At 36.4% G+C, this 27,204-nt stretch overlaps 1 protein-coding gene across 1 annotated transcript in view; it reads right to left on the bottom strand.

Moving 5' to 3' along the window:
- Window positions 1-27,204, bottom strand: part of KIF20B (kinesin family member 20B) — a 64,092-nt gene that overhangs the window by 26,760 nt on the left and 10,128 nt on the right. Inside the window, exons 7-21 of the mRNA XM_081104309.1 lie at window positions 26,390-26,426; window positions 25,718-25,945; window positions 23,127-23,238; window positions 22,209-22,280; window positions 21,417-21,563; window positions 20,390-20,552; window positions 19,552-19,839; window positions 17,322-17,461; window positions 16,905-17,043; window positions 15,350-15,578; window positions 13,766-13,818; window positions 11,951-12,067; window positions 9,043-9,193; window positions 904-2,122; window positions 424-562 (exon numbers count right to left, since the gene is read on the bottom strand). Of these exons, the coding sequence (XP_080960435.1) occupies window positions 424-562; window positions 904-2,122; window positions 9,043-9,193; window positions 11,951-12,067; window positions 13,766-13,818; window positions 15,350-15,578; window positions 16,905-17,043; window positions 17,322-17,461; window positions 19,552-19,839; window positions 20,390-20,552; window positions 21,417-21,563; window positions 22,209-22,280; window positions 23,127-23,238; window positions 25,718-25,945; window positions 26,390-26,426 (3,234 nt within the window). The remainder of the gene's footprint in view (window positions 1-423; window positions 563-903; window positions 2,123-9,042; window positions 9,194-11,950; window positions 12,068-13,765; window positions 13,819-15,349; window positions 15,579-16,904; window positions 17,044-17,321; window positions 17,462-19,551; window positions 19,840-20,389; window positions 20,553-21,416; window positions 21,564-22,208; window positions 22,281-23,126; window positions 23,239-25,717; window positions 25,946-26,389; window positions 26,427-27,204) is intronic.

Raw genomic sequence — 27,204 nt, 5'->3', positions numbered from 1 at the left:
AACCAAGGTACATGCCCTTGACCGGAATCAAACTTGGGACCCTTGAGTCCGCAGGCCGATGCTTTATCCACTGAGCCAAACCGGTTAGGGCGATAAAGATAAATTTTTAAAAACATTAACAAATTAGATTCTAACATAGTATAAGATATGGCTTCAAATTATCAGGATATTTCCTAATACTCTAAAGGAGAATGCATATGAAGAAATAATCTTCTTATATTTTAAGAATTTCAAACACTTGTAAGTGTTCTCAAAAAAGAATCAACATAGCATCTTGCATGCAACAGCAAAATCATTATCATGGAAAAGTCAACAAAGCCATTCCAGGGAGAAATTATTGGCTCACATTTCCAAGCTTTATTGACATATAAGGAACACCATCTTTACCATTTAAATTGAATGCACAGCTTTCAAAGAGCCTACCTCTTTCTGTACTTGCTTAATCTGTTTTTTGGCATCAGTCAGTTTCTCTTTCAGCTCAGCATTATCTTCTTCCTTCCTCTGAAGATCTGCTTTCAGATTCTGGATAAGGGCAGAGCTTGCAGAGAGCTCCTCTTTCAATCTATAAAACACAAACCACTTTCCTATAGTGACACACCATTAATCACTTTGTATCATACTTGTGAGACAGTAACAATCTACAAAATTACATCTTTTCACAAATTTAGAATGTCCAAACCATGAATGAGTCCTTTAGAGAAAATTTCAAATTCTATAAAAAGATCTTTGCACATAATTTGGCTCCAAAGATTTATATAAACAAAGTCCAAGTCTTCACTCATCTCAAATGCTATACTGCATCAGATTAAGTTATGCCCACCTAAATTACTTAAAAGCTACATAACAAAATCAATACAATGAATGCTTTGCATATTATAAATATTTTAATAACATTTAGCTTACTTTTCTATCTCTTGCCAGTTGGTTTCTTTTTCTTCTTCCTTTAATTGAAGGGAATGCTTTGCATCTTCCCAATTATTTGTTAACCGTGTGATTTCTTCTTTCAACTTGACTTCCCTTTCATCTAAATCTCTGATGTTTTTGATACAATCCTGATGATCTGCTTGAAATTCCTTTAGACTTTTTTCTAGTTCCAAGATGATAGATGCTTTTTCCAAAATTTCTTGTTCTAACTTGGTTGAATGACTACATTCAACTTTCTGAGTTCCTAACATGGCTTCAAGTTCATTTATTTTCACTTTATAGCAGGCAACCTCTTGTGTGAGTTCTGAAAGTGCTCTTTTTCCCTCAACTACTTGCTGTACTTGAACACTGAGACTAACATTTTTTTCTTGCAATTCTTCCTTCAGCTGCTGTATAAGACTTTCTTTTCCTTTTAGTAGGTCATCTTGATTTTTATTTTCTGTTTTTAGTCTCTTATTATCATCCTCATAGCATTTTAATTCTGCTTGTAATTTTTCAATTTGTTGTTCCAGTTCCTGGATCTGATGACTTTTTTTAGAGGAGGCCTTTACAATCTCCTTACATTCTTCCCAAATGGCATCAATACTAGAGTGGAAAGAACTTTCCCTATTAGGTTTAACCTGCTTACTTACCAAATAATCATTATCCAAAGGGTGTAACTTTGTATTTGGCAAATCATCCTCCTGAGAACCACGTGAGAGATCCTGGAGATTGAGTAAATCTATGTTTGAGATCTGAGAAAATGAATCAAGGGTTCGTAGTTCATCTATTTTTGCTTGCATTAATTTTATTTGTGAAACATTATGAGTGATGGTTCTTCTAGCGACTTCTATCTCCTCTGACAACTTCATGATCTTTTCCTCCTGTTCTTGATTTATACCTCTCTGCATCTGTAATTCAGAAATTGCATTGTCATAAGTTGACTGAATTTGTTGGACATCTATACTTAAAGAAAAGCTCTCCTTCTTAGAAACAGAAAGCTCCTGCTGCAAAGCAACAATCTGTTTACTTAATTCTGCTTTTTCTTCCTTTTCATTTCTAAGTTCATTCTCAACAGTGAGTAATCTTGCTTTCAGCTCTTTATTATCATTATTTTCTTGTACGACTTGAATGTTTTCCTCATTTTCTGAAATGCTCTCTTGCATTTCTTCACTTTTCTTTTGGTCTTCAGTGACAGTTGGACTAATGTGTACAGGTCCTTTAAAAACAGGAAAATTGCTATTAATCTGGCAAACCTTAAACTAAAAAGTAAACAGATAAGCCAATATTCAAACATAGAAAACATGAAAGCAAACTTTTAATGAAAAACACAAACTACTGAGTGAAAAAACTAAGCCCATTTTTGTAAAAACTACAGTTCTGTAAGATAATGGAAAGAGTTAGCATATTTTATAACTTCCAGTATTATTTAAATTTCCCACCACAAATCTTTTCTTTTTTTAATATATTATTAATTTCAGAGAGGAAAGGAGAGGGAGAGAGAGATAGAAACATCAATGATGAAAGAGAATCACTGATCGGTTGCCTCTTGCACATCCCCTACTGGGGATCAAACCCATAACCGGGCATGTGCCCTTGATTGGAATCGAACCTGGAACCCTTCAGTCCACAGGATGCTCTAGCCACTCAGCCAAAACAAACCGGTTAGGGCTAAAAGTTACTTTTAATGTTCATTTTGACAAGTTAATTCACCTCATTCATACAACTGTCGAGTAAAAATTACGTTCAAGTTTTTCTCATAGATTGTAAGATTAAATCTTGAAACATAATTCTCAGTTCTCTAGATACATAAATTTATATATATCCAATATTTATTTATTTATTTATTTATTTATTTATTCATTTATTCCTTCATTTATCCTCACGCAAGGCCATTTTCTTTTTTTTCTTCCCCTGAGGCCATTTTCATTGATTTTTAGAGAGAGGAGGAAGGGAGGGAAAGCAAGAAAGACAGAGAGAGAGAGAGAGAGAGAGAGAGAGAGAGAGAGAGAGAGAGAGAGAGAGAGACATTGATGTGAAATAAAAACATCAATAGGTTACCTCCCATACATGCCCCAACTGAGAATCAAATCTGCAACCTACGCATGTGCCCTCACGGGTAATCAGACCTGCAACCTTTTGGTGTATGGGACATTGCTCCACCAACTGATCCACCCAGCCAGGGCCACAAATTTATCTTTATATGTTTTCATACAACTTCCATTACTATAATCAGGGTCTGGTGGTTATCTCAAATCCTAGGAAATTACTTCAAAACATGTAAGAATCTGACTCTGGTTCCAATTTTATTTTTTCCTTTTCTGTTTGACTTCATGGTTTGATGTTTAAACTTTCTACACATTGCTCTGATATAATCAACTACATATGTCCTTTTGGCCTTTATTCACTGTTGATTTCACCTGCTTTTATTTAATGTCTTCACTAAGCATGTAAGATTCATATTCCTCAGGCTTAAAGGTCCCAGATATAATATGAAATACAAGCAATACTATTCCAAAAAAACAAGACAGTTTTTTGGGGGTGGGGGGTTGGCTTGAAATCCTATTCGTTAAAAAACCTATTACTTTCAGTGCAATGAATAAAAAAAGTATATTTTAGCCCTGGCTGGTGTTTTGTTACAAATACAACCCATATTCTTTTCCTTCACCAACTGTCTAAATGTTTTTGGGCAGCTGTAATTGTGTGATCCCATTTATGGGATTCCCAAGATCTCTTTTCTTAAATACAGGCTGATTGTAAAAGTTCATTGGACAGCCATAACCGGTTTGGCTCAGTGGATAGAGCATCGGCCTGCGGACTGAGGGGTCCCAGGTTCAATTCCGGTCAAGGGCATGTACCTTGGTTGCGGGCACATCCCCAGTGGGAGGTGTGCAGGAGGCAGCTGATCGATGTTTCTCTCTCATCGATGTTTCTAACTCTCTATCTCTCTCCCTTCCTCTCTGTAAAAAAATCAATAAAATATATTTTTTAAAAAAAAAGTTCATTGGACAAAATTTTATTATCAATAATTTACATGGCGGCCTTAGCCGGTTTGGCTCAGTGGATAGAGCGTCGGCCTGCGGACTCAAGGGTCCCAGGTTCGATTCCGGTCAACGGCATGTACCTGGGTTGCGGGCACATCCCCAGTAGGGGGCGTGCAAGAGGAAGCTGAATCGATGTTTCTCTCTCATCGATGTTTCTAACTTGCTATCCCTCTCCCTTCCTCTCTGTAAAAAAATCAATAAAATATACTTTTAAAAAAATAAAATAAAATAAATAATTTACATGGCTGTCTCTTGCCTCAGAGAGAACAGCAGAAACAGGGAATTACCCCTGTTGTATAGCCTCACTTCCTTGGATTCTCAGTTTATTCTAAGAATTCCAGCTACTCTGAAATCTTCATGATTTGCCCTTATTTACTTTTACAACAAAGCTGCCCACTAGATGGAGAAACCAAGATGGCGGCATAGGTTAACGCCGGAGATTGCTGCCTCGAACAACCACTTCAAAAAACAACTAAAAGATAGAACGGACATCATCCAGAACCACAGGAAGGCTGGCTGAGTGGAAATTCTACAAATAGGAGGAAAGAGAATATCATACCCAGACTCAGAGTAGGCGCAGTGCTGAAGTGAAATACTAAGGTGCAGAGTGCACGCGGAGCAGGCTGGAGGTGGAGGGCGCGATTGTTGTTTTCAATTGGGAGGGAGTTTCAGACTCTGAGCTCCAGATCCGGGCGAGTCTCTAGGGACCCAGACTCAAACGGGAGAAGCGGGCCTGTCTGGCTTCGGTCGGAACTCGAAGGAAGCTTTCTCTCCGAGGTTTGCAGCGGTTGCTGGGACTCTGTGAGGCAGAGCCCCTAGGGATGGAACTGAGAGCAGCCATAACTACTCGCTCTGGCCCGCCCTGTAGATCCCCGGGGACCCATCCCACTCAAGCCCTGCGCAGAGCCATTTGCCGGATAGCCTCAAGCAAACACTAGATTAGCACTGCCCTAGAGATCCAGCACAGAAGCTCTCCTACTGCAGACACAGAGGACTCTCATAGCCAGTTAGCCTGGAGGTCAAATCACCCCCAGTATTGCCGAAACAATCAAGGCTTAACTACAACAAGACTGCGCACAAAGACCACTAGGGGGTGCACCAAGAAAGCATAAAAAATGCGGAGACAAAGAAACAGGACAAAACTGTCAATGGAGGATATTGAGCTCAGAACCACACTTTTAAGGTCTCTCAAGAACTGTCTAGAAGCCGCCGATAAATGTAGTGAGATCCTCAAGAAATCTAATGAGACCCTCGATAAAGAACCAACTAGAAATTAAGCATACACGAACTGAAATAACGAATACTATACAGACTCCCAACAGCAGACCAGAGGGGCGCAAGAATCAAGGCAAAGATTTGAAATGCGAAGAAGCAAAAAACACCCAACCAGAAAAGCAAAATGAAAAAAGAATCCGAAAATACGAAGATAGTGTAAGGAGCCTCTGGGACAGCTTCAAGCGTACCAACATCAGAATTATAGGGGTGCCAGAAGATGAGAGAGAGCAAGATATTGAAAACCTATTTGAAGAAATAATGACAGAAAACTTCCCCCACCTGGTGAAAGAAATAGACTTACAGGTCCAGGAAGCATGGAGAACCCCAAACAAAAGGAATCCAAAGAGGACCACACCAAGACACATCATAATTAAAATGCCAAGAGCAAAAGACAAAGAGAGAATCTTAAAAGCAGCAAGAGAAAGAAACTCAGTTACCTACAAGGGAGCACCCATACGACTGTCAGCTGATTTCTCAACAGAAACTTTGCAGGCCAGAAGGGAAAGGCAAGAAATATTCAAAGTGATGAATACCAACAACCTACAACCAAGATTACTTTATCCAGCAAAGCTATCATTCAGAACTGAAGGTCAGATAAAGAGCTTCGCAGATAAGGAAAAGCTAAAGGAGTTCATCACCACCAAACCAGTATTATATGAAATGCTGAAAGGTATCCTTTAAGAAGAGGAAGAAGAAGAAAAAGGTAAAGATAAAAATTATGAACAACAAACATGGATCTATCAACAAGTGAATCTAAGAATCAAGTGAATAAATAATCTGGTGATCATAATAGAATCAGGGACATGGAAAGGGAATGGACTGACTATTCTTGGGGGGGAAAGGGGTGTGGGAGATGGGGGAAGAGACTGGACAAAAATCGTGCACCTATGGATGAGGACAGTGGGTGGGGAGTGAGGGCGGAGGGTGGGGCGGGAACTGGGAGAAGGGGAGTTATGGGGAGAAAAAAGAGGAACAAATGTAATAATCTGAACAATAAAGATTTAATTAAAAAAAAAAAAAAAAGCTGCCCACTAAATCTAATAGATTTTTAATAATAATCTTGAACCAATGTATTATTTTTCATTAGATCTCCCAGCATCTTATAAAGCTGTGGCAAGTCATCCCAAAGTGAAATAACCTGGTCTTCTCCACTGGTTCACTCCTGTTCTACTTTCCATGCAACCTAATTCTCTATTTGATAATATTTTCATTCCTATGAATTCATCAATGGAAATAACTAATTGAGAAAACCAAATGATGATGTTAAGAGTCCTGGATGATTTTTTTTCTCATAATAGACATGTTTTTAAAAAAATCCTCTTACCCTTTAAAAAGACAAGATATAAAAATATCTGAACTCTTATTAGGAATGGAGATGGGATCTAAGCAACTTTAAAATGACAACAAACAGAAATCCCAAGCTCACAAATACATCCCGACTATCCTGAGGGAAGAGATTTGAGTCATGCATACTATATACATGTAGTCCCTACACCCTGAAGTGAATACAGAAAGCTCCTGTTATCAAGTATATTGTTCCTATAATTTCACTATATTTCAAGAACCAGGATACATAGTGTGATCACTTTCTAAGTTATATAAATGTCCAACCACTATGTTATACACCTGAAACTAATATAATAATTATATGTCAACTGAAATGGGAAAAAATTTAATTAAAAAAGAATCAAAATATAATACAAAATACAAGGTAAACCAAACCAAAATATTTTTATCTGATCTTTTTTAGCTATTTGTACTATTTTTTCAAAAAATTTAAAAAGTTTTATTAGTATGTCAAAAGATTTACAGAACATATTCAGGACAGCCTTGTGAGGTAGAAATTAAAATCAATCCAGCAATAAAGATAGGAAAAACTCTACAGTATCTAGTTTACTTTTAGAAAGTAAACAAAAAGAAAGGAATACAGTTAACACTTTAATTCAATATTTACACTACATGCATGTAGTGTATTCACACGGATTACTTCTTTTCATTGTAAAAAGTTAGTTTTGATTGAAAAATCCTAAATAGACTGTATCATATCTCTGGTTTGTCTCCTTTATCACTATCTGAAAATTATTTTTTGGACTGTTTGGTTACCAGTTTCCCCCAAGTATGGATACAGTGATCTCAAAAAGTAAATTCACTTTCATAGAGAAAAGGCTTTGTATTCCCTTTAAAAAAAAAAAACCAAACACTTATTTCTTAAATTAATTGGGGGGGGTGACATTGGTCAACATGAACATATAAGTTTCAGGTGTGGGTTTCTATGTTATTGCACATCACCCAAAGTCAAATCTTCTCTGCATTTCCTTTTAAGAACAGAAAACATGCTTCCCATGGAACTATCAACCTCCTTCTATCCTAGTAGTTATAAGAGTCACATATTTTGTTCTGGATATCTTTTAGTAGCAGGTGGAGAGGAAAGAGGGTGGTTATATCTATAGTTTTTATGTGATCCCTTATGTAATCCCTATCCTTTTTTTTTTTTTTTTTTTTTTAGTATGTGGCTTAAACTATTTTCTGTTGGGTTCTTTTTTTTTTATTGTTTTATTGCTTAAAGTGTTACAAAGAGTATTACATATGTCTCCTTTTTTATACTTTTTAATAACATAAGTAATGGAGAAATAGCCAAAGTGGTTGTGATTTTAAGAAGTAATAAAAATTTGTTATGTTAGCTAAACTTACTCAAATCTACTCACATCCAAATTATTTAGCTATAGTTCTTAAATAATCTTCTTCATGAATGGGTTATCTTTAGGACTGATCATCTGTGTATAACACTGGCTCCTGGCCAATTCCTAGTTATCTACATTCTCAACTAGTCTATGACACTGACAAAGATGAATGAAAAAGAGGAAGAACGCAATGGAAATCACAGCAAGGTTATCCTCCCAAGTAGCAAAGCACACCTCCTTCAATGGATGACAGAAGGCATATGCATATTTGTCTCAATCTATTAGCTCACACAAGCATAATATATCCTACAAAACATTTACCTAATGCTGTATTATCCTTAAGGCACCTACTTTAGAAAACATTCATTTTACTGAGGTTCTGTGAGGTGTGTAGTATGTTGGTGTATTACCCACCTGTTTTCATCCTTGACAACCTCAGGAGGCAAGTACTGTATATTTTATTTAACTAATGTCCAAAGTTAAGACTTAACTCACCCATTTTTCTCAAGGTGAAGCAGCTAGCCAGGTTTCTAAAGCTAATGCACTTTCTCTGAGAAAGCCCTACCCCCCTGTATCATACTACAAAAGTTTTCCAAAAGAAATAATGAACAGTTTAGAAAGAATGTAAATGCTGGTATGTTCTTCCACATATACAGGTAGAGAGTAAGCATGTACCCACTTTTTTTTTTTAAATAAATTCTATAGTAACAAAATTGATTCGAGCACATTTGTCTTTAGTAGTATGTAGTTCAAAGTCTTCCTGTCAGATTTCCTTTTCTCCAAATAAAAAAAATGCAAAGGTAGAAAGCAATGTGGAAATATTTGGGTGAAAAAAAACGTACTATCATTATGAAAATGAAAGTGATATGTTTTAACTATTATAAGCAGAGAAGTAAAAGAATTACAGGCATGCAAAAGTGATAAAAGCACAATATCTAAAAATATATTTATTATAATGAAAGAGCTTTAAATACACCCATCCTCAGGTTCATAACATATTAGCATAAATATTAGTAACATTTAGATTTCTTCAGGGTTTTTTCCCTAGACAAGTATATTTCCTCCATTTGCATCTGTTCTGCTTACTGGTTTAGGAATTAGCTTTCTTATAGGCCTCTTGTTGGCAAATGAAGCAGTACCTTTCTTAGCTGGTGGCTCATCTTGCTGAAATTCATTTTCGTTTAATCTTTTTCTTCCTGAATAAGTTTTACTTTTGTTGTCCTTAGGCATTTCAACTGGTTCATTATAAGCCAATTTATTGTTTATTATTACAGATGTACCAGCCTTGTCCTAAAATAAAATAAATTCATATTAATTCACATATAGAAAGCTACAATAAATGTAAAAACTATACAAACTGTTTGATAGTGCATCATAAAAGTTTTATTTTCAAATTTGTTGAAACACTTTTCTAAGTTATTTCTTATATCTCACCCTAAGATAACTGAGGACTCTGCAAATGAGTAATATTAAATAATGTGTACACTCACTAAGGACAAGAAAACGTTGTCTTAAAGTCAATTAAGCATGTAGTTTCACCTGACATGTAAAAACTAATTCATCTTTAGATTTTCTAAGGTGATCGGGTACATTATAGACTTGTTTTGGGATAACTATAGAACCCTAAAACAACTACCCCTTAGTCACATTTTTAATGTGGTTTGAAAAGAAAAATACGAAAACACTACAATAAAATTATTTCTTTATACTTTTACTTAAAATCTTCAGGCCCCACTCTAGAAATTCAATAGTTATGTTTTGTAACCAAAGCTGCTCAAAGATAAGCAGTATTGTCTCACTTTTAGAACTCCCAGAAAAAGTTTTGACCTTAGTCTCTAGCCTTGTATAGTCAAAGATATACAGACTTTAAATTTGAGTTGTTAGTTTATCTAAATGATAAAAATCTTTGAGATTTTTATTTTTTTAAGGCAGATACTATGCCTCCCTAAAAGGCTAGCAGAAAGGAGGTACAATACAGGTTATCCAGAAAGAGGAAGGGTAAAACTCAGCAGTTAAGTGCAAGTCTATAGTAATCAAAGGTATGGTAAAAGCAAGGATTTTTTTTTTTTAATGTACAAATTACTTAAATCCCTATATACTGGTAGCAATCAGTTTTGAAAAAAACTTTATGGAGAAAAAATTTCATCCTATATAATAGAAGGCTAATATGCAAATACACCTAATGGCGGAACAACCAAAACAACCAAACAACCGGTCAGTATGATGTGCACTGGCCACCAGGGGGCGTGCGCAGAACATGGCAGGAGTCGGCCGCCGTGAGATGGTGGAGCAAGTGAGCGGGGGTGCCAGACCAAGGCTCGCTGTCATTGCAGCGAGCCCGCGGACCACAGTTCCTTTCAAGGTGCATGAATTCGTGCACTGGGACCTTGTTTACATTATAAAATCAGCAAATAGCCCTAAGGCCGTGGTCGGCAAACTGCGGCTCGCAAGCCACATGCGACTTTTTGGCCCCTTGAGTGTGGCTCTTCCTAAGCCTTAGGAGTACCCTAATTAAGTTAATAACAATGTACCTACCTATATAGTTTAAGTTTAAAAAATTTGGCTCTCAAATGAAATTTCAATCGTCGTACTGTTGATATTTGGCTCTGTTGACTAATGAGTTTGCCGACCACTGCCCTAGGGGTTTGACTCAGTGGATAGAGTGTCGGCCTGTGCACTGAAGGGTCTTGGGTTCGGGTCCAGTCAAGGGCACATGCCTGGGTTGCAGGCTCAATCCCTAGTAGGAGGCGTGCAGGAGGCAGCCAATCAATTCTCTCTCATCATTGATGTTTCTATCTCTCTCTCCCTCTCACTTCCTCTCTGAAATAAAACTATATTTTAAAAAATAAATAAATAAAAATAGCAAACACTATTCTTGAGCTATAAATAAAATGACTTTTAAGTCATAAAGTAATGGATTATTGAAAAAAATAAAAGCAACATTTTTTTTAGCTATCCTTAAACAAAGAATATCATGAAGAACAACCGCCATACTTTCTCACAATTAGCATCTTGGCATCACTGACAAATGACAAAACCCTGGGATAGGTGATCACAGCTCTGACAGAGCTAGAGAGTTTTGACTACATGACAGGGTCAGTTGTCTCCTTCCCCCACTCTGAGACCTATCACAATGGCCTGATTTTTTTTCCCCCTTCAAATTATTCAATCATCATTACCACCCCCCCGCCAAAAAAAAAAATCTAACCTCCACAGCTCAGTTATTTGAAGGAGTGTCCTCTTCCAATACCTAGAGCAGTGATGGCGAACCTATGACATGCGTGTCAGAGGTGACACGCGAACTCATGTTTTTGGTTGATTTTTCTTTGTTAAATGGCATTTAAATGTATAAAATAAATATCAAAAATATAAATCTTTGTGTTACTATGGTTGCAAATATCAAAAAATTTCTATATGTGACACGGCACCAGAGTTAAGTTAGGGTTTTTCAAAATGCTGACACGCCGAGCTCAAAAGGTTCACCATCACCGCCCTAGATCAACAGTTAATGAGCACACAGCCAGGTTACTTCGCACTTGTTTGTTTATGTATTTATGTGAGCAATTTAGCACCGTTATAAGTTAACAGATAACAGGATCTAGAGCAGTGATGGCGAACCTTTTGAGCTCGGCGTGTCAGCATTTTGAAAAACCATAACTTAACTCTGGTGCCGTGTCACATATAGAAATTTTTTGACATTTGCAACCATAGTAAAACAAAGATTTATATTTTTGATATTTATTTTACATATTTAAATGCCATTTAACAAAGAAAAATCAACCAAAACAATGAGTTCACGTGTCACCTCTGACACGCGTGTCATAGGTTCGCCATCACTGCTCTAGAGCAAAGAGGCCAAATGCCCTCCTTGAAGTACTCAAAAAATTAAGATTTTCACAATAGTAAAGTGAATTCAAAACCAAAATAAACAATTAAACATTCTTAGAAAATTAGCTTATTTAAGCTATTTTAAATTAATTTTAGTCTCAACCAAAACATACTTTTTAATGTAATCTATAATGTAGAAGAATAAAGTAAAATTCTTACACTGCTTTTAAATGTGTTTTCCACATGAAATTTTAGGTTCTGGAAGTTAATAGTATCCTCTTTTTGATTAACTAAATCTTGCAACTCTTGAATTCTTTGATTCTGAATAATTATTTTCTTTGAAAAGAAGAAAAATAGCAATGGTTAGTAAATATATTTTAGGATAAAATACAATGCAGTTTTAGAATTCCTTCAAATTTAAAGACTGAGCAAAAATACCAAGGACCACACACTATGTACAGCATGACCTTATTTTTGTTTCAAACATAATATGTTTAGCCTTGGTCCATATGGCTCAGTTAGTTGGAGGTTCATTCCATGCACCAGTCATAGGTTCAATTCTCAGTCAGAGCACAAGCTGTGTGTATGGGAGGCAACCAATTGATATATCTCTCTCATATAGATGTTTCTTTCTCTCCCTTCCCCCCTCTCTAAAGATAAATAAATAACTGAAAATAAAGTGTTTATAAAAACAAAGGAAAGAATATAGCCTACTAGGTAAGAGGAATCTGTAATCAGACTCTCTGGGTTTGTATCCTAGTTTCTCTCCCTTCTAGTGGGGGGACCCAGGGTAAGTTATTTAATGTCTCTGTAAAAATAAAAAATAATAGTATCTATATCATAAAGTTCTTTTGAGATTTAAATGAATATATGTAAAGCACAAGTCTAAAAGAGATACCAACCAACTTATTGGTATTCTCTCTTTTTTGTAATTTAGGAGAAAGATTACAGGGGACCTTTTTTATTTTCTATCTTGCATAGTTTAATATAACTAAATTTTTACAACTAGCATCTATTATTTTTATAGCTAGAAAAATAAAAGTTTAGGAGTTGTCTAAACAGTAGCTATAATGTCTTCTGCTACATTATTGTGGTTACTTCTTTAAATATAGATATTAGATACGAAGACCCTGAGTATATCTATATCTGGTCATATCCTAAAATATTTAGTTCTTCAATAGGATGAATGTAAGTTAAAATAAGAAAACTCATGCCAGAGAAGGTCAGGAAACATAGTAACTTTAGAGCTCTAAATTAACTTCACCTCCATGTATACTTGTAATTTCATATTTAGATCTATCAATGTCAAAAATATACACAACCATTTGGAATGGTTATCTGATCTAAAGGTGCCAGAGATCTTCAGAATTCCAATGCTGCACACTGCTCAGGCCATATCCCATAGCTGTTGTTTTTTTTAAAATATACTTTTATTGATTTCAGAGAGGAAGGGAGAGGAAGAAGCAATAGAAACATCAATGATTAGAAAGAAGCATTGATCAGCTACCTCCCGCATGCCCTAAACTGGGGATCGAGCCCACAACCCAGGTATGTTCCCTGACTGGGAAATGAACTGAGACCTCCTGATTCACAGGTTGCTCAACCACTGAGCCACACCACCTGCACCATATCCCATAATTTAAAACACTCAGTAATTTCAGACAAAATAAACACAGTTTAAATCATCACCATGCACCTAGCTTAAAAAAACAAAAAATGACATAGATCTGTCCAAGACAACTTTTAAGGGAAGACACGGAACATCAATCCCTTTAGTATAAACTTTTTAACAGGTGTATGTATGTGTGTATGTGTTCTATATAAATAAGTAAATATTTTCTGGAAGACCTGAAGAAGCTTCCCAGTGGCCATCGCTGAAAAGGGGCATGAGGGTGAAGACACACATTTTTCAATTTTTTCAATCAATTAATTTATTATTTTATGTTTAAAATAAATGTACCTTGTTATAATTCATGTCCCTTCAATAACTTATCAAGTTTCTTATCAAGATAAAAATAAAGCTTAAAGTATTACCTCATTAGATTTCTCAAGCTCTTGAACCAATGAATTTAAGTTAATTTCTGATTCTGTAAAAAATAAAATTATTGAACAATTAAGCACCTAAAAAAAATTATCACTGAATAATCACAAAACAGAAGCTGCTACAGTAGACACTTCAACTAGTGTTATATTTAGAAAAAAGGATTTTGAAAGCACCAGAAGCACAGCATTCAGCTACTAATTCTATCACCAGAGGATAATGTTTCTGAAAAAGTTACTTTAAACACTCAGAATAAAAATGAATGACATATGCTAAATAGTAAAAAAATTTCTGGCATAACTTCAGAGAAGACAAGAAGCTAGTACCTTTCTGGACTGCTTTATAATGTAGAAGGCACAACTTACCTGCTATTTCCATTCTTTCATTTTTTTAAAAAATATGTTTTTATTGATTTCAGAGAGAGGAAGGAAAAGGGAGAGACAGAAACATATATGAGAAAGAAACATGGATCAACTGCTTCAAGCCCAAAACCCGGGCATATGCCCTGACCGGGAATCAAACCCACAACCTCATGGTTCATGGGACAGCACTCAACCAAGCCACACTGGCCGGGCTGACCTGCTATTTTCTACAATCTTGTTTCAGAGGAAAGGGAAGAGTATTTTATCTAACTAGTGCTCTTAAAACCCAGATATGATCATCAGAACTAGAATGAAGCATCACATAGACTTCTTAAGACCATTCAGAGAAGTCACTCTATCCCAAACTTGTAAGCCAAGAGTAGAATCTACTACTGTATGAATTCATTAAGAATACAGAAGAGTTGCCCTGGCTCGTTTTGCTCAGTGGATAGAGCATCAGCCTGTGGACAGAAGGGTCCCAGGTTCGATTCCGGTCAGGGGCACATGCCAGGGTTGCAGGCTCAGTCCCCAATGTGAGGCATGTAGGAGGTAAGCTGATGAATGATTCTCTCTCATCACTGATATTTCTATCACTCTCTCCCTCTCCATTCCTCTCTGAAATCAATAAAAAAATAAAAATACAGAAGACTGCATAAAGAATAAAGAACAAATTTACAACTTTACAACTTGCCATGAGATTTCTTAATTTGCTGATGAAGCTAATACTTAGTTCTTTTATTTTAAGAAGTCTATTTTCTAATATTAGTCTAAAAGCAAATAAAAGCAAAAATAAATTTAATAGTAAATTATTATAAAGCTATAAAAAAGTTAAAATATTAACTATGTTACCCAAATCACATAATTTTCTGGTCACAATGGTAAGTAAGTTGCCTAAATCTCTTATACTGTCCCAGCTGGGTAGCTTGGTTGGTTGGAACATCATCCCGCACACCAAAAAGGCTGTGGGTTCAGTTTCTGGTCCAGGCAATACCTAGACTTCAAGTTCGATCCTGGTAGGGGCGCATATGGAAGGCAACTGATCAATGTTTCTCTCTCACATTGATATTTTTGTTTCTCTCTCTTTCTCTTCCTCTCTCTCTAAAATCAATAAACATGTCATCCGGTAAGGATTTAAAAACAAAAAAATCTCATATTAACCAGTTGTCTTTTTATGCATTTATATCATCCAAATAAGAGTAAAATACATCTACTTACCATTTTCTCTCTTTTTTAACTCTTCCTGGGTTTTGATTAATTCTTCTTTAGTTTTAGCTAATTCAGCTTTAACTTGATTATACTTTATTTCTAAACAAGCAATAGCTTCCTGGGGGTCAGCAAGAGATGCAATATATAAGTGAGCAATTTCAGCCTGTTTCTTAATATCAGTGACATCATCTTGAAGAGAATCAATAATATCTTCAATTCCTACGTAATTATGTGCTTCCTAAAAATAGCAAAAACCACATGCCTATGTTAACAGTGGCTTTCACTCTTACAGTGAGATACCATCTGATTTATTAGACAGTTTAAAAAATATAACAAAAGAATTAACAACTTGAAATTTTTTAAAAATAAATTATATCAAGTATCTCCAATTATGAAAAAGTTGTATTCTATTATTCATTTTCTGTCTTATGGAATATGAGACACAGATCCCCATTCAAACAATGTTGCAAACTGTGGTAAGTCATTACAGAACAATTATGATTACCTAGTTCAGGTGTACTTTCAGTTACACAATGAGTCTTAAAGGTTTTGTGGGACAACTGAGAACACAAAGCTCCATTTTCCCAGCTTAGACCAAGACCCAAACCATGTCAGGGAGACATAATGCTGCTTTGACAGCAAAAGCCTGGACATCATGAACACAAGCCCCCAGATTGAGTAATTAAATAAAACAAGCCCTGGCTGGGTGGCTCAGTTGGAACATCGTCCCGTACACCAAAAGATGGTGGGTTCAATTTCAGCTCAGGCGCATGAGGCAGCCGATCAATGTTTCTCTCTCAGATCGATGTTTTTCTCTCTCTCCTCCTTCCTGTCTCTAAAATCATCAATAAAAAAAAAAAAAAAAACAACAACAACAAAGGGATGTGATCAATTTCAGCTTTAGTGGAAAAAGCAGAAAAGAATAATGTTTTCTTCAAATAGTAGGGAATGGTTGGCTGGCTAGCAAGAGCAATCCTCTTTATACATAAATGTTTTTGTTTTAATCAGAGCAGTTAAGTAAATGAACCATTAGGCTCTGTATAACTTTAAAATTCTTTCAGTTTAAGACAAATCTGAGGGGTACCCCATAATCAGACAAAAAGGAACCTACCTACCTATAAGCAACACCAAAATGAGATATAAATATAACAGATATACAAATTTTTCAACTCCAACAGCTATAGTTAAACGATGTGTCCTTATATTTCTAACAAAGAATATTTAATTTTAAAAAGCTATACAGTAAGTTTTTAATTCTAAACCAGTCGTGGGCAAACTACGGCCCGCGGGCCGGATCCGGCCTGTTTGAAATGAATAAAACTAAAAAAAAAAAAAAAAGACCGTACCCTTTTATGTAATGATGTTTACTTTGAATTTATATTAGTTCACACAAACACTCCATCCATGCTTTTGTTCCGGCCCTCCGGTCCAGTTTAAGAACCCACTGTGGCCCTCGAGTCAAAAAGTTTGCCCACCCAACTATACTAATGTTTCACATCATTGATGTGGTACACTAAATCCTGGTACCAAAATCCTCAATACTTTAATATTTCAGTTAACATACTTTGGTTTCAACTTTCATGGCACAATCTTGATTTACTGGTTCTTCTTGAGTGTCAGTTTTACCAACCAAATCCTTGAAGATAGCCAAACGACATTCGGCATTTTCTTCTGATATCTCTCGTTCCTGAAGGAGTGTTTCCCTGCATAACACAAATGAATTCCATTGAAAAACCAAAAAGCCCTACTTTGTATTTTTGTTTTAAATTTCTAAGATTAAAGACATTATAAATTAAAAGCAGATTTAAGTAATTATTCATGTGTAATTCAGAATCATCATGGAGTTTAGTAACAGCTATTTTTCAAAAGTATAAAGGTGAGAATTCAGAAGCCACCTAATACAAAATTAGTAAAAAAATAAAAAATTAAACAAGTGAATAAAATTCTCAATTTTTACCAGGACATAGAAGAAATAACTTACTTAAAGTCAGCTTCCCGTTGAGCCAAATATTGAGTAAACTCCTGTGTAACTTCTTCACGAATTCTAAATTCCAATGTTAATTTTTCTTTCTTTTCATTTATTAGCTTTATTTTCAAGTCTTCTATTAAGTCCAACAGTTTCTAAAACATATAAATATTAAAATTCTAATAAAATATATCCCAAGAGAAATATTGTCCAAGTGTTTAAAATAAAACTCTTTTCATGTAGTCAATTATGATTATGCATCTTTTTAGCAGTAATCATATTCACACTGGAAATTATTTCTTTGCAGGTTCAGTACTTGAAAAATCAAGTGGGATGCTTCAAATATTAGCAACATGCCTTGGTTGCAGGCTCAATCCCCAATAGAGGGCATGCAGGAGGAGGCCAATCAATGATTCTCATCATTGATGTTTCTATCTCTTCTCTCCTTTCTCTCTCTGAAAATAACAATAATAATAATAATAATAATAATAATAATAATAATAATGAATTACTACAAACTAAAATAAGACTATTAATGGCTTCTTTTATCACAGGGAAATACTACATTACAGAAACTCAAGACAAGTGAGGTCCAATCACATAGTGACCAGAAAAACTGGAACCAGTAGCATCTGCAGTCTTCATTCTCAATTCCAAAATAGGTGCAAGGATGACTTTCAAGGACACTGAAGTAAATTATTAAAATGAGTATTTAACACATTATATTGTCCATCTACTTGGACTTCTACAGCCCAAAAAAGTACCATGATGTGAGATGTGTTAACACCATTAAAGTACACCCATGAACACAGGTTACTGTATTTGGACAGAAGCTATTAAACCTAAACCTTATTTACCATAAATATAAGAGAATCAAGTAATTCAGGTTTTTTAATAGAATAATTGATACTAGGTAGACATTTTGAGCATCTGTACTTAAGACTACAAAGTAGAAGTTGGAAGGAGTATGCTAAAATCATTGCGTAAAAAGATACTGGGGAACAAGATATGCACACGGTCTCAAAGTGTGCATGTCACAGATGACATGCTTCTAAAATGAAGAGATCTGAAACACGGTACCTTAACCAAGTGAGCAAAACTTAGTATCATGCCCTAGGTCAGTGATGGCGAACCTTTAGAGCTCGGTGTGTCAGCATTTTGAAAAACCCTAACTTAACTCTGGTGCCGTGTCACATATAGAAATTTTTTGATATTTGCAACCATAGTAAAACAAAGACTTATATTTTTGATATTTATTTTATATATTTAAATGCCATTTAACAAAGAAAAATCAACCAAAAAAATGAGGTCGCATGTCACTTCTGACACGCGTGTCATAGGTTCGCCATCACTGCCCTAGGTGGTTTGGTTCAGTGGCTTGTGTCGGCCTGCTGACTGAAGGGTCCCAGATTCAATTCCGGTCAAGGACACATGCCGGGGATGTGGGTTCGATCCCCAATAGGGGACGTGCAGTAGGCAGCTGATCAATGATTCTCCCTCATCATTGATGTTTCTCTCTCTTTCTCCCTCTCCCTTCCTCTCTGAAATCAAATAAAATGTACTAAAAAAATTAGCAACAGCAAGAATGGGGAAATCAAACATCACATGTCTCCTGATGCGCTGCAATGGAAATTTCACAACTTCGCCCAAAGTATCAAACCGGATCATGAGTAAATAATCAGACAAATCCAGATTGGGGGTATTCTAAATTGAGCTCAACTTTTTAAAAAATATCTATGCTATATTATATTAGAATAATTAAAAATACAAAGTGGCTATAAAAGACATATTGGAACCACTGGAGAAATCTCAATGTGGACAATATAATAGATTGATTATACTATTATAGCAGTATAAAATTGCTTTGGTATAAAAATGGTCTCTCATCATAAGAAAAATATCCATGTTCTTAAGACATATATGCTGAAGTACATATAAGGTATCATTATGTCTGAATCTTGCTTTCAAATGCTACAGAGAAAAAAAATGTGCATTCAAATACTCTTAGAAAAAGAATTAAAGTAAATAGAGTAAAATGTTAACAAATGGCAAATCCAGGTGAAGTGTAAATGGATAGTCATTGTACTAGTCTTCTTGTAGTTTTGAAATTTTCCAAAATATAAAGTTGAGATACAAAAATTTAGTGTGCTACTGGAAAAAATTAGGAGGGAGCCTTAAGTATTATTGACTCTAACTTCAGAATAACAATAAGCCAAGCTTAGAAGTTTACGTTCTTAATACATACTCTCTTCTCCTCATGGCTGATGGAAGCCTTGTCTTCCTCTAATGTTTTATCTAGCTCTTCATCAGTAAGTTCAGTCTCCACATTTCTGTTTCCTTCAGCTACTTCTAGATCCTCAACCAAATCTTCATCTTCCACCAGATCTTCCAGACTACTTTCCCAAGAAATCGTAGATCTTTTTACATTTAATATTTTATTATCTGAATTATTGTCTGATGGCATATCTTGAGAAGATTTGAGCGGTCCAAGTGATTTCTCTTGAGAGGAATTTAAAGTGTCCGGAACACAAACCTGTTAAAATATCCAATGTGACATTTAAAACAGAAAAGGCAAGAACCAACCACTAAAAAAATAATGTTATAAATATTAAGTAAAATGACAACTAAAGTGTTTAAAATAAGACCTACACAAACAAATATTCAAGAAGGAATTCGCTCCTTAAATGAACATTCTGATAACAAAAAAGCTAATTATACATGTACACTATAAGTAAAGGTACTAGGTTGTTAGTACTATTCCTAGCAGGAAGCTACCCAATTAGTCACTAATTGAAACAGAACGGAAAAGCCGACAATTCATTCCAAGAATAGTACTCATATTTTGTAAAAGGTGCCTATGATTAAGTTAACACTTACTATTGAGGTCATTTTAATCCTAGCAGGAGTTACTTTTTTATTTTCACCCACATCCTCCTACTTGGTCAAATATTTACATTTTTAATTTTCAATTATTTCTTAGGTTTACAGTTATAAGTGCAAAATAATTATCTAGCCTAAGAAAAAAATCATTAATATTCTAATAAGAGGTTTAATAGATTCTATAGAAGTATGAATATATTTACTTTTTGTGCAATGGCTGAGAACTTCAACACATTGAGTGTTTCATCATAGGCAAAACAACACTGGCTGATGTTGACAATCATACATATTTTCCCTTTACCATGAAAAAAACTTTGAAAATAGTGGGTCAGTTTACTTTCCCGGAAAGGCACATGCTGCTGAAACCTATGGAAAAAATTCAAATAATTTTAAGTTAAAGCAAACCCCATTAAATCAGGATGCTGATAAATTTTAGAGAGAAATAGATAACCTAACTATAATGGACTTAATTCTAGGCTAGTGATTAGTTTTATGTGTAACATTTTCTGTTTATGTTCTTTTCTTTAAATTACTATTAATAATACTACTACTCGTAAAAACAACCCATTAGGGTAAAATGTTAAAATACAAAACAAAAACCACACAACACTGCATTCTGTTCTGTAATATAAAGCAATTATAAATATATGCCATGAAACACCTTGATTAGATCAAAATAATGAAGGCTGATTTAGAAGTTACTCAGCCTAAAAGGTTAATTAATGCAGAAACCTATCACATCTAGAATAATACAATGCACTAGTAAGAATAAAATGATTTTAGAGAAGCGTACTGTGCAAAATGTCTATTGATACATATTTAGTATTAAAAAAATTGTGGTTACTTGAGGAGTCACTGGCATGAATTGATGCTTTTTATTTCTATAAGTTTTTAGCCCAAGATCTCCAAGTATTTTATTTTTTATATTAGAGAGGAGAAGAGAAATGATGTGAGAGAGAAACATTGGTCAGCCATCTCCTGCACACACCTCAACCAGCTATCCAAACCACAACCTGGGCATATGCGGGGACAGCGATCCGACCCACCACCCTTTAGTACACAGGAACAATGCTCCCACCAATGGAGCCACACAGGCCAGGGCAATCTCTGAGTATTTTAATCACAATCTATATGTAGTTATACAGGTTAAGAACAACTTTCTAAAACTAGTGAAGTTGAAAGTTTAAAAATAACACTTAATATGCTAATAACACTTTCAGCAACACTTACTTTGACTTTTCACTGTTCTTCAAAACATTAATACATTTTCCCAGAGTCAATAAAGACGTGTTGATGTTCCCAGTCTCTCTCAACCTTTCACCTTCATTCTGGGTCTTCATACTTCGTTCTGAACCAGCAAGATCACATAAAGACAATCTGAATAAACACAAACAAAACAAACTTTAAAAGTTCTTCAAAACAATTAAAAATAATTACAGCCCTAGCTGATTTGGCTCAGTGGACAGAGTGTCAGCCTTTGGACTGAAGGGTTCCAAGTTCAATTCTGGTGAAGGGAACATGCTGGGGTTGCGGGCTAAATCCTTAGTGGGGCCATGCAGAAGGCAGGCAATCAATGATTCTCATCATTGATGTTTCTATCTCTTTCTCCCTCTCCCTTCTTCCATGAAATCAATAAAAAAAATACCTTAAATATATATTTAAATATATATATGTATATACATCTATAGCATAAAAGGCCTGTGGTCGTGACGCCATAACAACCAAATAACCGGTCACCAGGAAGTGCTGGAGCACCTCTCAGGCCCTCCCCCTACCACCACCTCTCCTCCCCCTGGGGCACCGGCAGCGTCAGCGGAGCATTAGGGTGTGCTAGCAGCATCCCCAGAGCAGCATCCTCAGAGCGTTGTGGAGCGCCAGCAGCATCCGCAGAGCGTGTGAGGCAGGCGGCGGACATGGCCCTGATGGCAGGCTCGGCCCAGGGGACCCTACACGCCCACTATTTAATCGTGCGCTGGGCCTCTAGTATATATATAATTACAATTTCAAAAATGCTCAACTTACTCACTGACTCGCAATACACGAGGCGTTTCAGAATCTTCAATCTGCAATATTCTAATAGTGAATATGCTGTGACTAAAAGAAATATACAAAGATCAAGGGTTATATTCCATTTTAATTTCTGCATTCTGAATAGGAGAAACAAGCATCTTAATCAACATCTACTTATACCCTAATACTAGCCATACCTCTAGCATTGCATTTCCCAACTAGCTTGCAGGTATTTTAATTCAGTGTTCCGCTGCCACTTATGTGCCACTTATATACCCGTGTGTCTAAAACCAAATACCTTACCTTCCATTTAGCTCCAAATCCCTTGAACCTGCTCCTCATAACATTCCAAATTCTACTAATGTAAATCATTTATAATAAAGTCTCAATTTGCTTACAAAGATCTTATTATTAGTTAAAGCAGTATTATGTACAGCTAATCTTCTTTAAGTATATACCTAAAGCAAAGCATATATTTGGCCAAAATAAGGGCTTATCTAAGGGGTCAAGGCTCTTTTACACTTAAGAAAAGACACGTTTTAAATGTCATTTCTTAAAAGTATTTCCTTTTGTCTCTCACCCTCCAATTCCTCCCATCAAAATATCATATTTTTAATGCCTTGAGATTCTCTCTTAACAGTATGTTTGTGTTCATGGGTTAACTGGAAAAGACACAAAGTCCTCTATTATAGGCAGCTCTTCACATATTAAGCTTAATCATATAAAGAAAGAGTAAAAATATAGTAAATGCTTTGTCAAAATAAGAAATAGTCCTGATAATCTTATGTGTTTAGCACTCTTTACAGTTTTTATGCCTATGAACTAATTTAACATATCAGAAAACCTACTGCCCACTTTAAACTTGTTAGTTGCATTTACATTAGCATAACCTGGGTGCCTCAGGCTTACACCATAGGATTTACTCCTTACCTCCTACTAGAAGCATTGTTCATTTTTGTGAAGGCAACACTCTGGTGCTTTATTCCTAGTTTTAAAAGTCTATATGCTTCTTTGGAATCAGAGACTTGAATCCATTGTAGATCTTTAAAAAATAAATGGGACACATATCTATATCTATATATTTAAAAGCCTAATATGCAAATTGTCCCCCTGGGAGTTCGACTGGGAGACCGACTGTTCGCTATGACATGTGCTGACCACCAGGGAGGCGACATGGAATGAAGGAAGGCCCCAGCCAGCAGCCAGCAGCCAGCAGCTGGAAGGCCCCAATCGGCCCTGATCACCGGCCAGGCCTAGGGACCCTACCCATGCATGAATTTCGTGCACTGGGCCTCTAGTCAACTAATAAAAACCCAGTATTTGTTGTACAATGTAATCTCATTGAGGATTTGTAATCTCTTTTCCCAAAGACATATAATGAAATCTTTCTTTTAATAACATGCCCTAGGTGGAGTCAACTCAGCTATTCCATATTCCATTAGAAAAGAGGTATATAAAGAAAGGACATTTAAATAACTTTCCAGTATTTGTTATACAGACATGCAAAGTAAATGTTATTTTACAAAGTCACCCAAAGGGAAAATTAAAATCGAGTAAGAACCAGGCCAGCCTGGCTCAGTGGTTGAGCGTTGACCTAGAAATCAGGAGGTCACAGTTTGATTCCCAGTCAGGGCACATGCCCCAGTTGCTAGCTCGATCCCCAGTGCAGGGCATGCAGGAGGCAGTCGATCAATGATCCTCTCTCATTGTGTATTTCTATCTCTCTCTCCCTTCTCCCTTCCTCTCTGAAATCAATAAAAATATATATGAAAAGTAAAAAATAAATAAATAAAATGGGTAAGAGTCCTTAGAATTAGACATCCAGGGAAAAGAAAAAAGAAAAACAAAACACAGTACATATTAAACCTACAAGACTACCTAGCTGTGTTAGAATTCATTAATGAATCATAAAATCAAATTTATTTATATTCATAAATAGCATTTTATAAAAATAGAAGTAGGATATAGAAAACATCAAAGTGCATTCCTTGTAGTAAGGTTAAGTATAATAAAATTTCTGAGTTGTAAATATATTGTATACATATATTATTAACATGTATGCATCTCCTACTGTGAGTAGTGGTTTAAAAGGTTGGAAAGATATCACTGTAGAAGAACAAAAACATTTCCGAATCCCCAAAGTTTGGACACTATTACAAAGCAACGGAATAATGTGAATATCAATAGCTTTTCCCATTTTTCAAAATTCAATCAATGATACTCAAATAAACACAATACTTACTAAAATAAACCCCTTTGTATTCAGGTTTAATTAGCATACCAAAACATATTTGCAGAGCATAAACTTCCCTTATTATCTTGATGTTAATAATTGGTAATAAATTTTTCAATTTCCAGTTTGCTTTCATATAGCTAATAACAAACCCTAAAAAGCTACTTCAGAACAATCTACACTAATAAAAGAGAAAAATGGTAATTGGCGTACGGCAATACCTTTTTCATTGGCTAATCAGGGCTATATGCAAATTAACTGCCAACTAAGATTGGCAGTTAACTGCCAACTAAGATTGGCAGTTAACTGCCAACAAGATGGTGGCTAATTTGCATATGTAGGCACAATGCAGGGAGGCGAAAGGGAAAGCAGGAAGAAGCCCCCTGCCACTGACAGTGATCAGAAACCCAGGGGGGAGCTAAGAGCTGGGGGGCAGGGCAAAGGCGGCCCTGGGGCCGCCTTTGCCCTGCCCCCCAGCCATGATCAGAGAATCAGGCGCCTTTGCCGCCCTGGCCAGTGATAGCAGGAAGTAGGGGTGGAGCCAGCGATGGGAGCTGGGCATGGTCGAAGCTGGCAGTCCCAGGAGCTAGGGGTCCCTTGCCTGGGCCTAAAGCGAAGCCCACGATCGCGGCGCCCCCCGCTGCCACTGCAGGTCCCCGCTGCCTGGGCCGGACGCCTAGGCCAGAGGCGTTAGGCCTGGGCAGGGGCAGAGCCTGCAACCACGGGGAGCTGGGGGTCCCCTGCCCAGGCCTGACACCTCTGCCGGAGGCCTCAGGCCTGGTCAAGGGGCCGATCCGGTGATTGGTGATCGGAGGGTGATGAGGGTCAACTCCTCTGGCCGAGGCATCAGGCCTGGGTGGGGGATGGAGCCGGGGATTGGGGGGGTATGATGGTCCCCTTGCCCAGGCCTGAAGCCTGGGTCAGAGGCGTCAGGCTTGGGCGGGGGTGGAGCAAGCGATCAGAGGGAGATGGGGGTCCCCTGCCCAGGCATGATTCCTGGGCCAGAGGCCTCAGGCCTGGGCGGGGGCCAGAGCCAGTGATCGGGGGGAGATGGGGGTCCCCTGTCCAAGCCTGACACCTCTGGCGGAGGCCTCAGGCCTGGGCAAGGTGCCGATCAGGCGATCGGAGGGTGATGGGGGTCAACGCCTGAGGGCTCCCAGTATGTGAGAGGGGACAGGCTGGGCTGAGGGACACTCCCCCCCCCCCCCCCACACACACACACACACACCCAGTGCACGAATTTCGTGCACCGGGCCCCTAGTAAAATAATAAGTACCCATTAGTATACCTTTTATAAAAGAATAGCCCTTTACATCTTGGGAAAGGCGTAGCATCTTTCTCTTCTGAAACTTGGATGACACAGGAACAAATAAGTCATAAATATACTCATTATAAATCTCAAAGAAAGAAACCCACAGAGAAAATTTTATGTTATTATCCATATTGAAGCTAGCTTGTTCACAATCTTTCATAGATTCTTCAAACTCAGGAATATTCAAAGAGTTTGTTAAACTTCCTACAAAAAATAAAAAAGAATAATCACAAAATTAAGCAATTGACTGAAAAATGAGACAACAGAATAGATCAAGAATCCTATACTTCAAAAACTAAGTACCTTAAATCTTTTGACCAGCAATGTTAAATAAGTTTTGGATCAAAGCAGATGTAACTAATATTTGTATTAACCAAAGTTTGGCTTCCCCTTTTCTTTTTGAAAATATACCAATGTCTAAACTGAAAGTAAATGTAAAGGACATTTAAATTCAACATGGAAGTCACAACCAGTGAAATGGGTATCTGTGATATTAAATCCAAATAAACTTTATAGTAAATGGCATTTCCTATAGGTATGTACCATTTTCCAAGTATTATTATGTCACTGAAGAATTAAATAACAAGCTTTTCAAAAATTAAAAGCTTTGCAATATAATCATTTTAAAGGTGACAAAAGAAACCTTACCATAAAGAGTATCATAACTGTCATTTTGCATAACAACCTAAAAAAGAAAGATATTTTTAGAAGTTAAAAAACATTTTTAGCTAAGATTAAATAACCAATATATTAATTACCTATCCAAATAAGTCAACAACCAAACACCTTTCATCTACTCAATGACCTCTGTCTATTAATATTTTTTTATTGATTTGAGAGAAAGAGAAATTTATGCATTCATTGGTTGCTTCTTGAATGTTCCTTAACCAGAGATCACACCTGAAACCTTGGCATATCAGGACAACACTCCAACCGCCTATTAACTTTTTTCCTAGTTTTTTCGGTTTTTTAAAATATATTTTTATTGACTTCAGAGAAGAAGGGAGAGGGAGAGAGACAGAAACATCAATGATGAGAGAGAATCACTGATCAGCTGCCTCCTGCACGCCCCACACTGAGGACTGAGCCCACAACCCATGTGCCCTGACCAGGAATTGAACCGTGACCTTCTGGTTCAAAGGTCAACACTCAACCGCTGAGCCATGATGGCCAGGTACTTTTTTCCTTGTTAAATAATACATTCTCACAAAAGAAATCTGGGAAACTATATACGAGTATTAAAAAAGACATCATCATATATAATCCCTGCCACTAAGAGGCAATTATTCTTAATATTTCAATATATTCCCATCTGTTCTTTTCTCCATACTTATTACATTGTAAGTTTTTTATCTCTATAATTAAATTTATTTGTAAACATTTGGTGGCTGCATAACTGAATGTTTTATGACTTAATTATTCTATTATTGAACATTTAGACTACTTACAAAGCTTTGTCACTA

This window comes from Myotis nattereri (genome assembly GCF_964212035.1).
Source record: "Myotis nattereri genome assembly, chromosome: 13".
In the NCBI taxonomy this organism is placed as follows: Eukaryota; Metazoa; Chordata; class Mammalia; order Chiroptera; family Vespertilionidae; genus Myotis; species Myotis nattereri.
The sequence above is the reverse complement of the archived record's forward strand: the minus strand, read 5'-3'. Positions and strand labels throughout refer to the sequence as shown.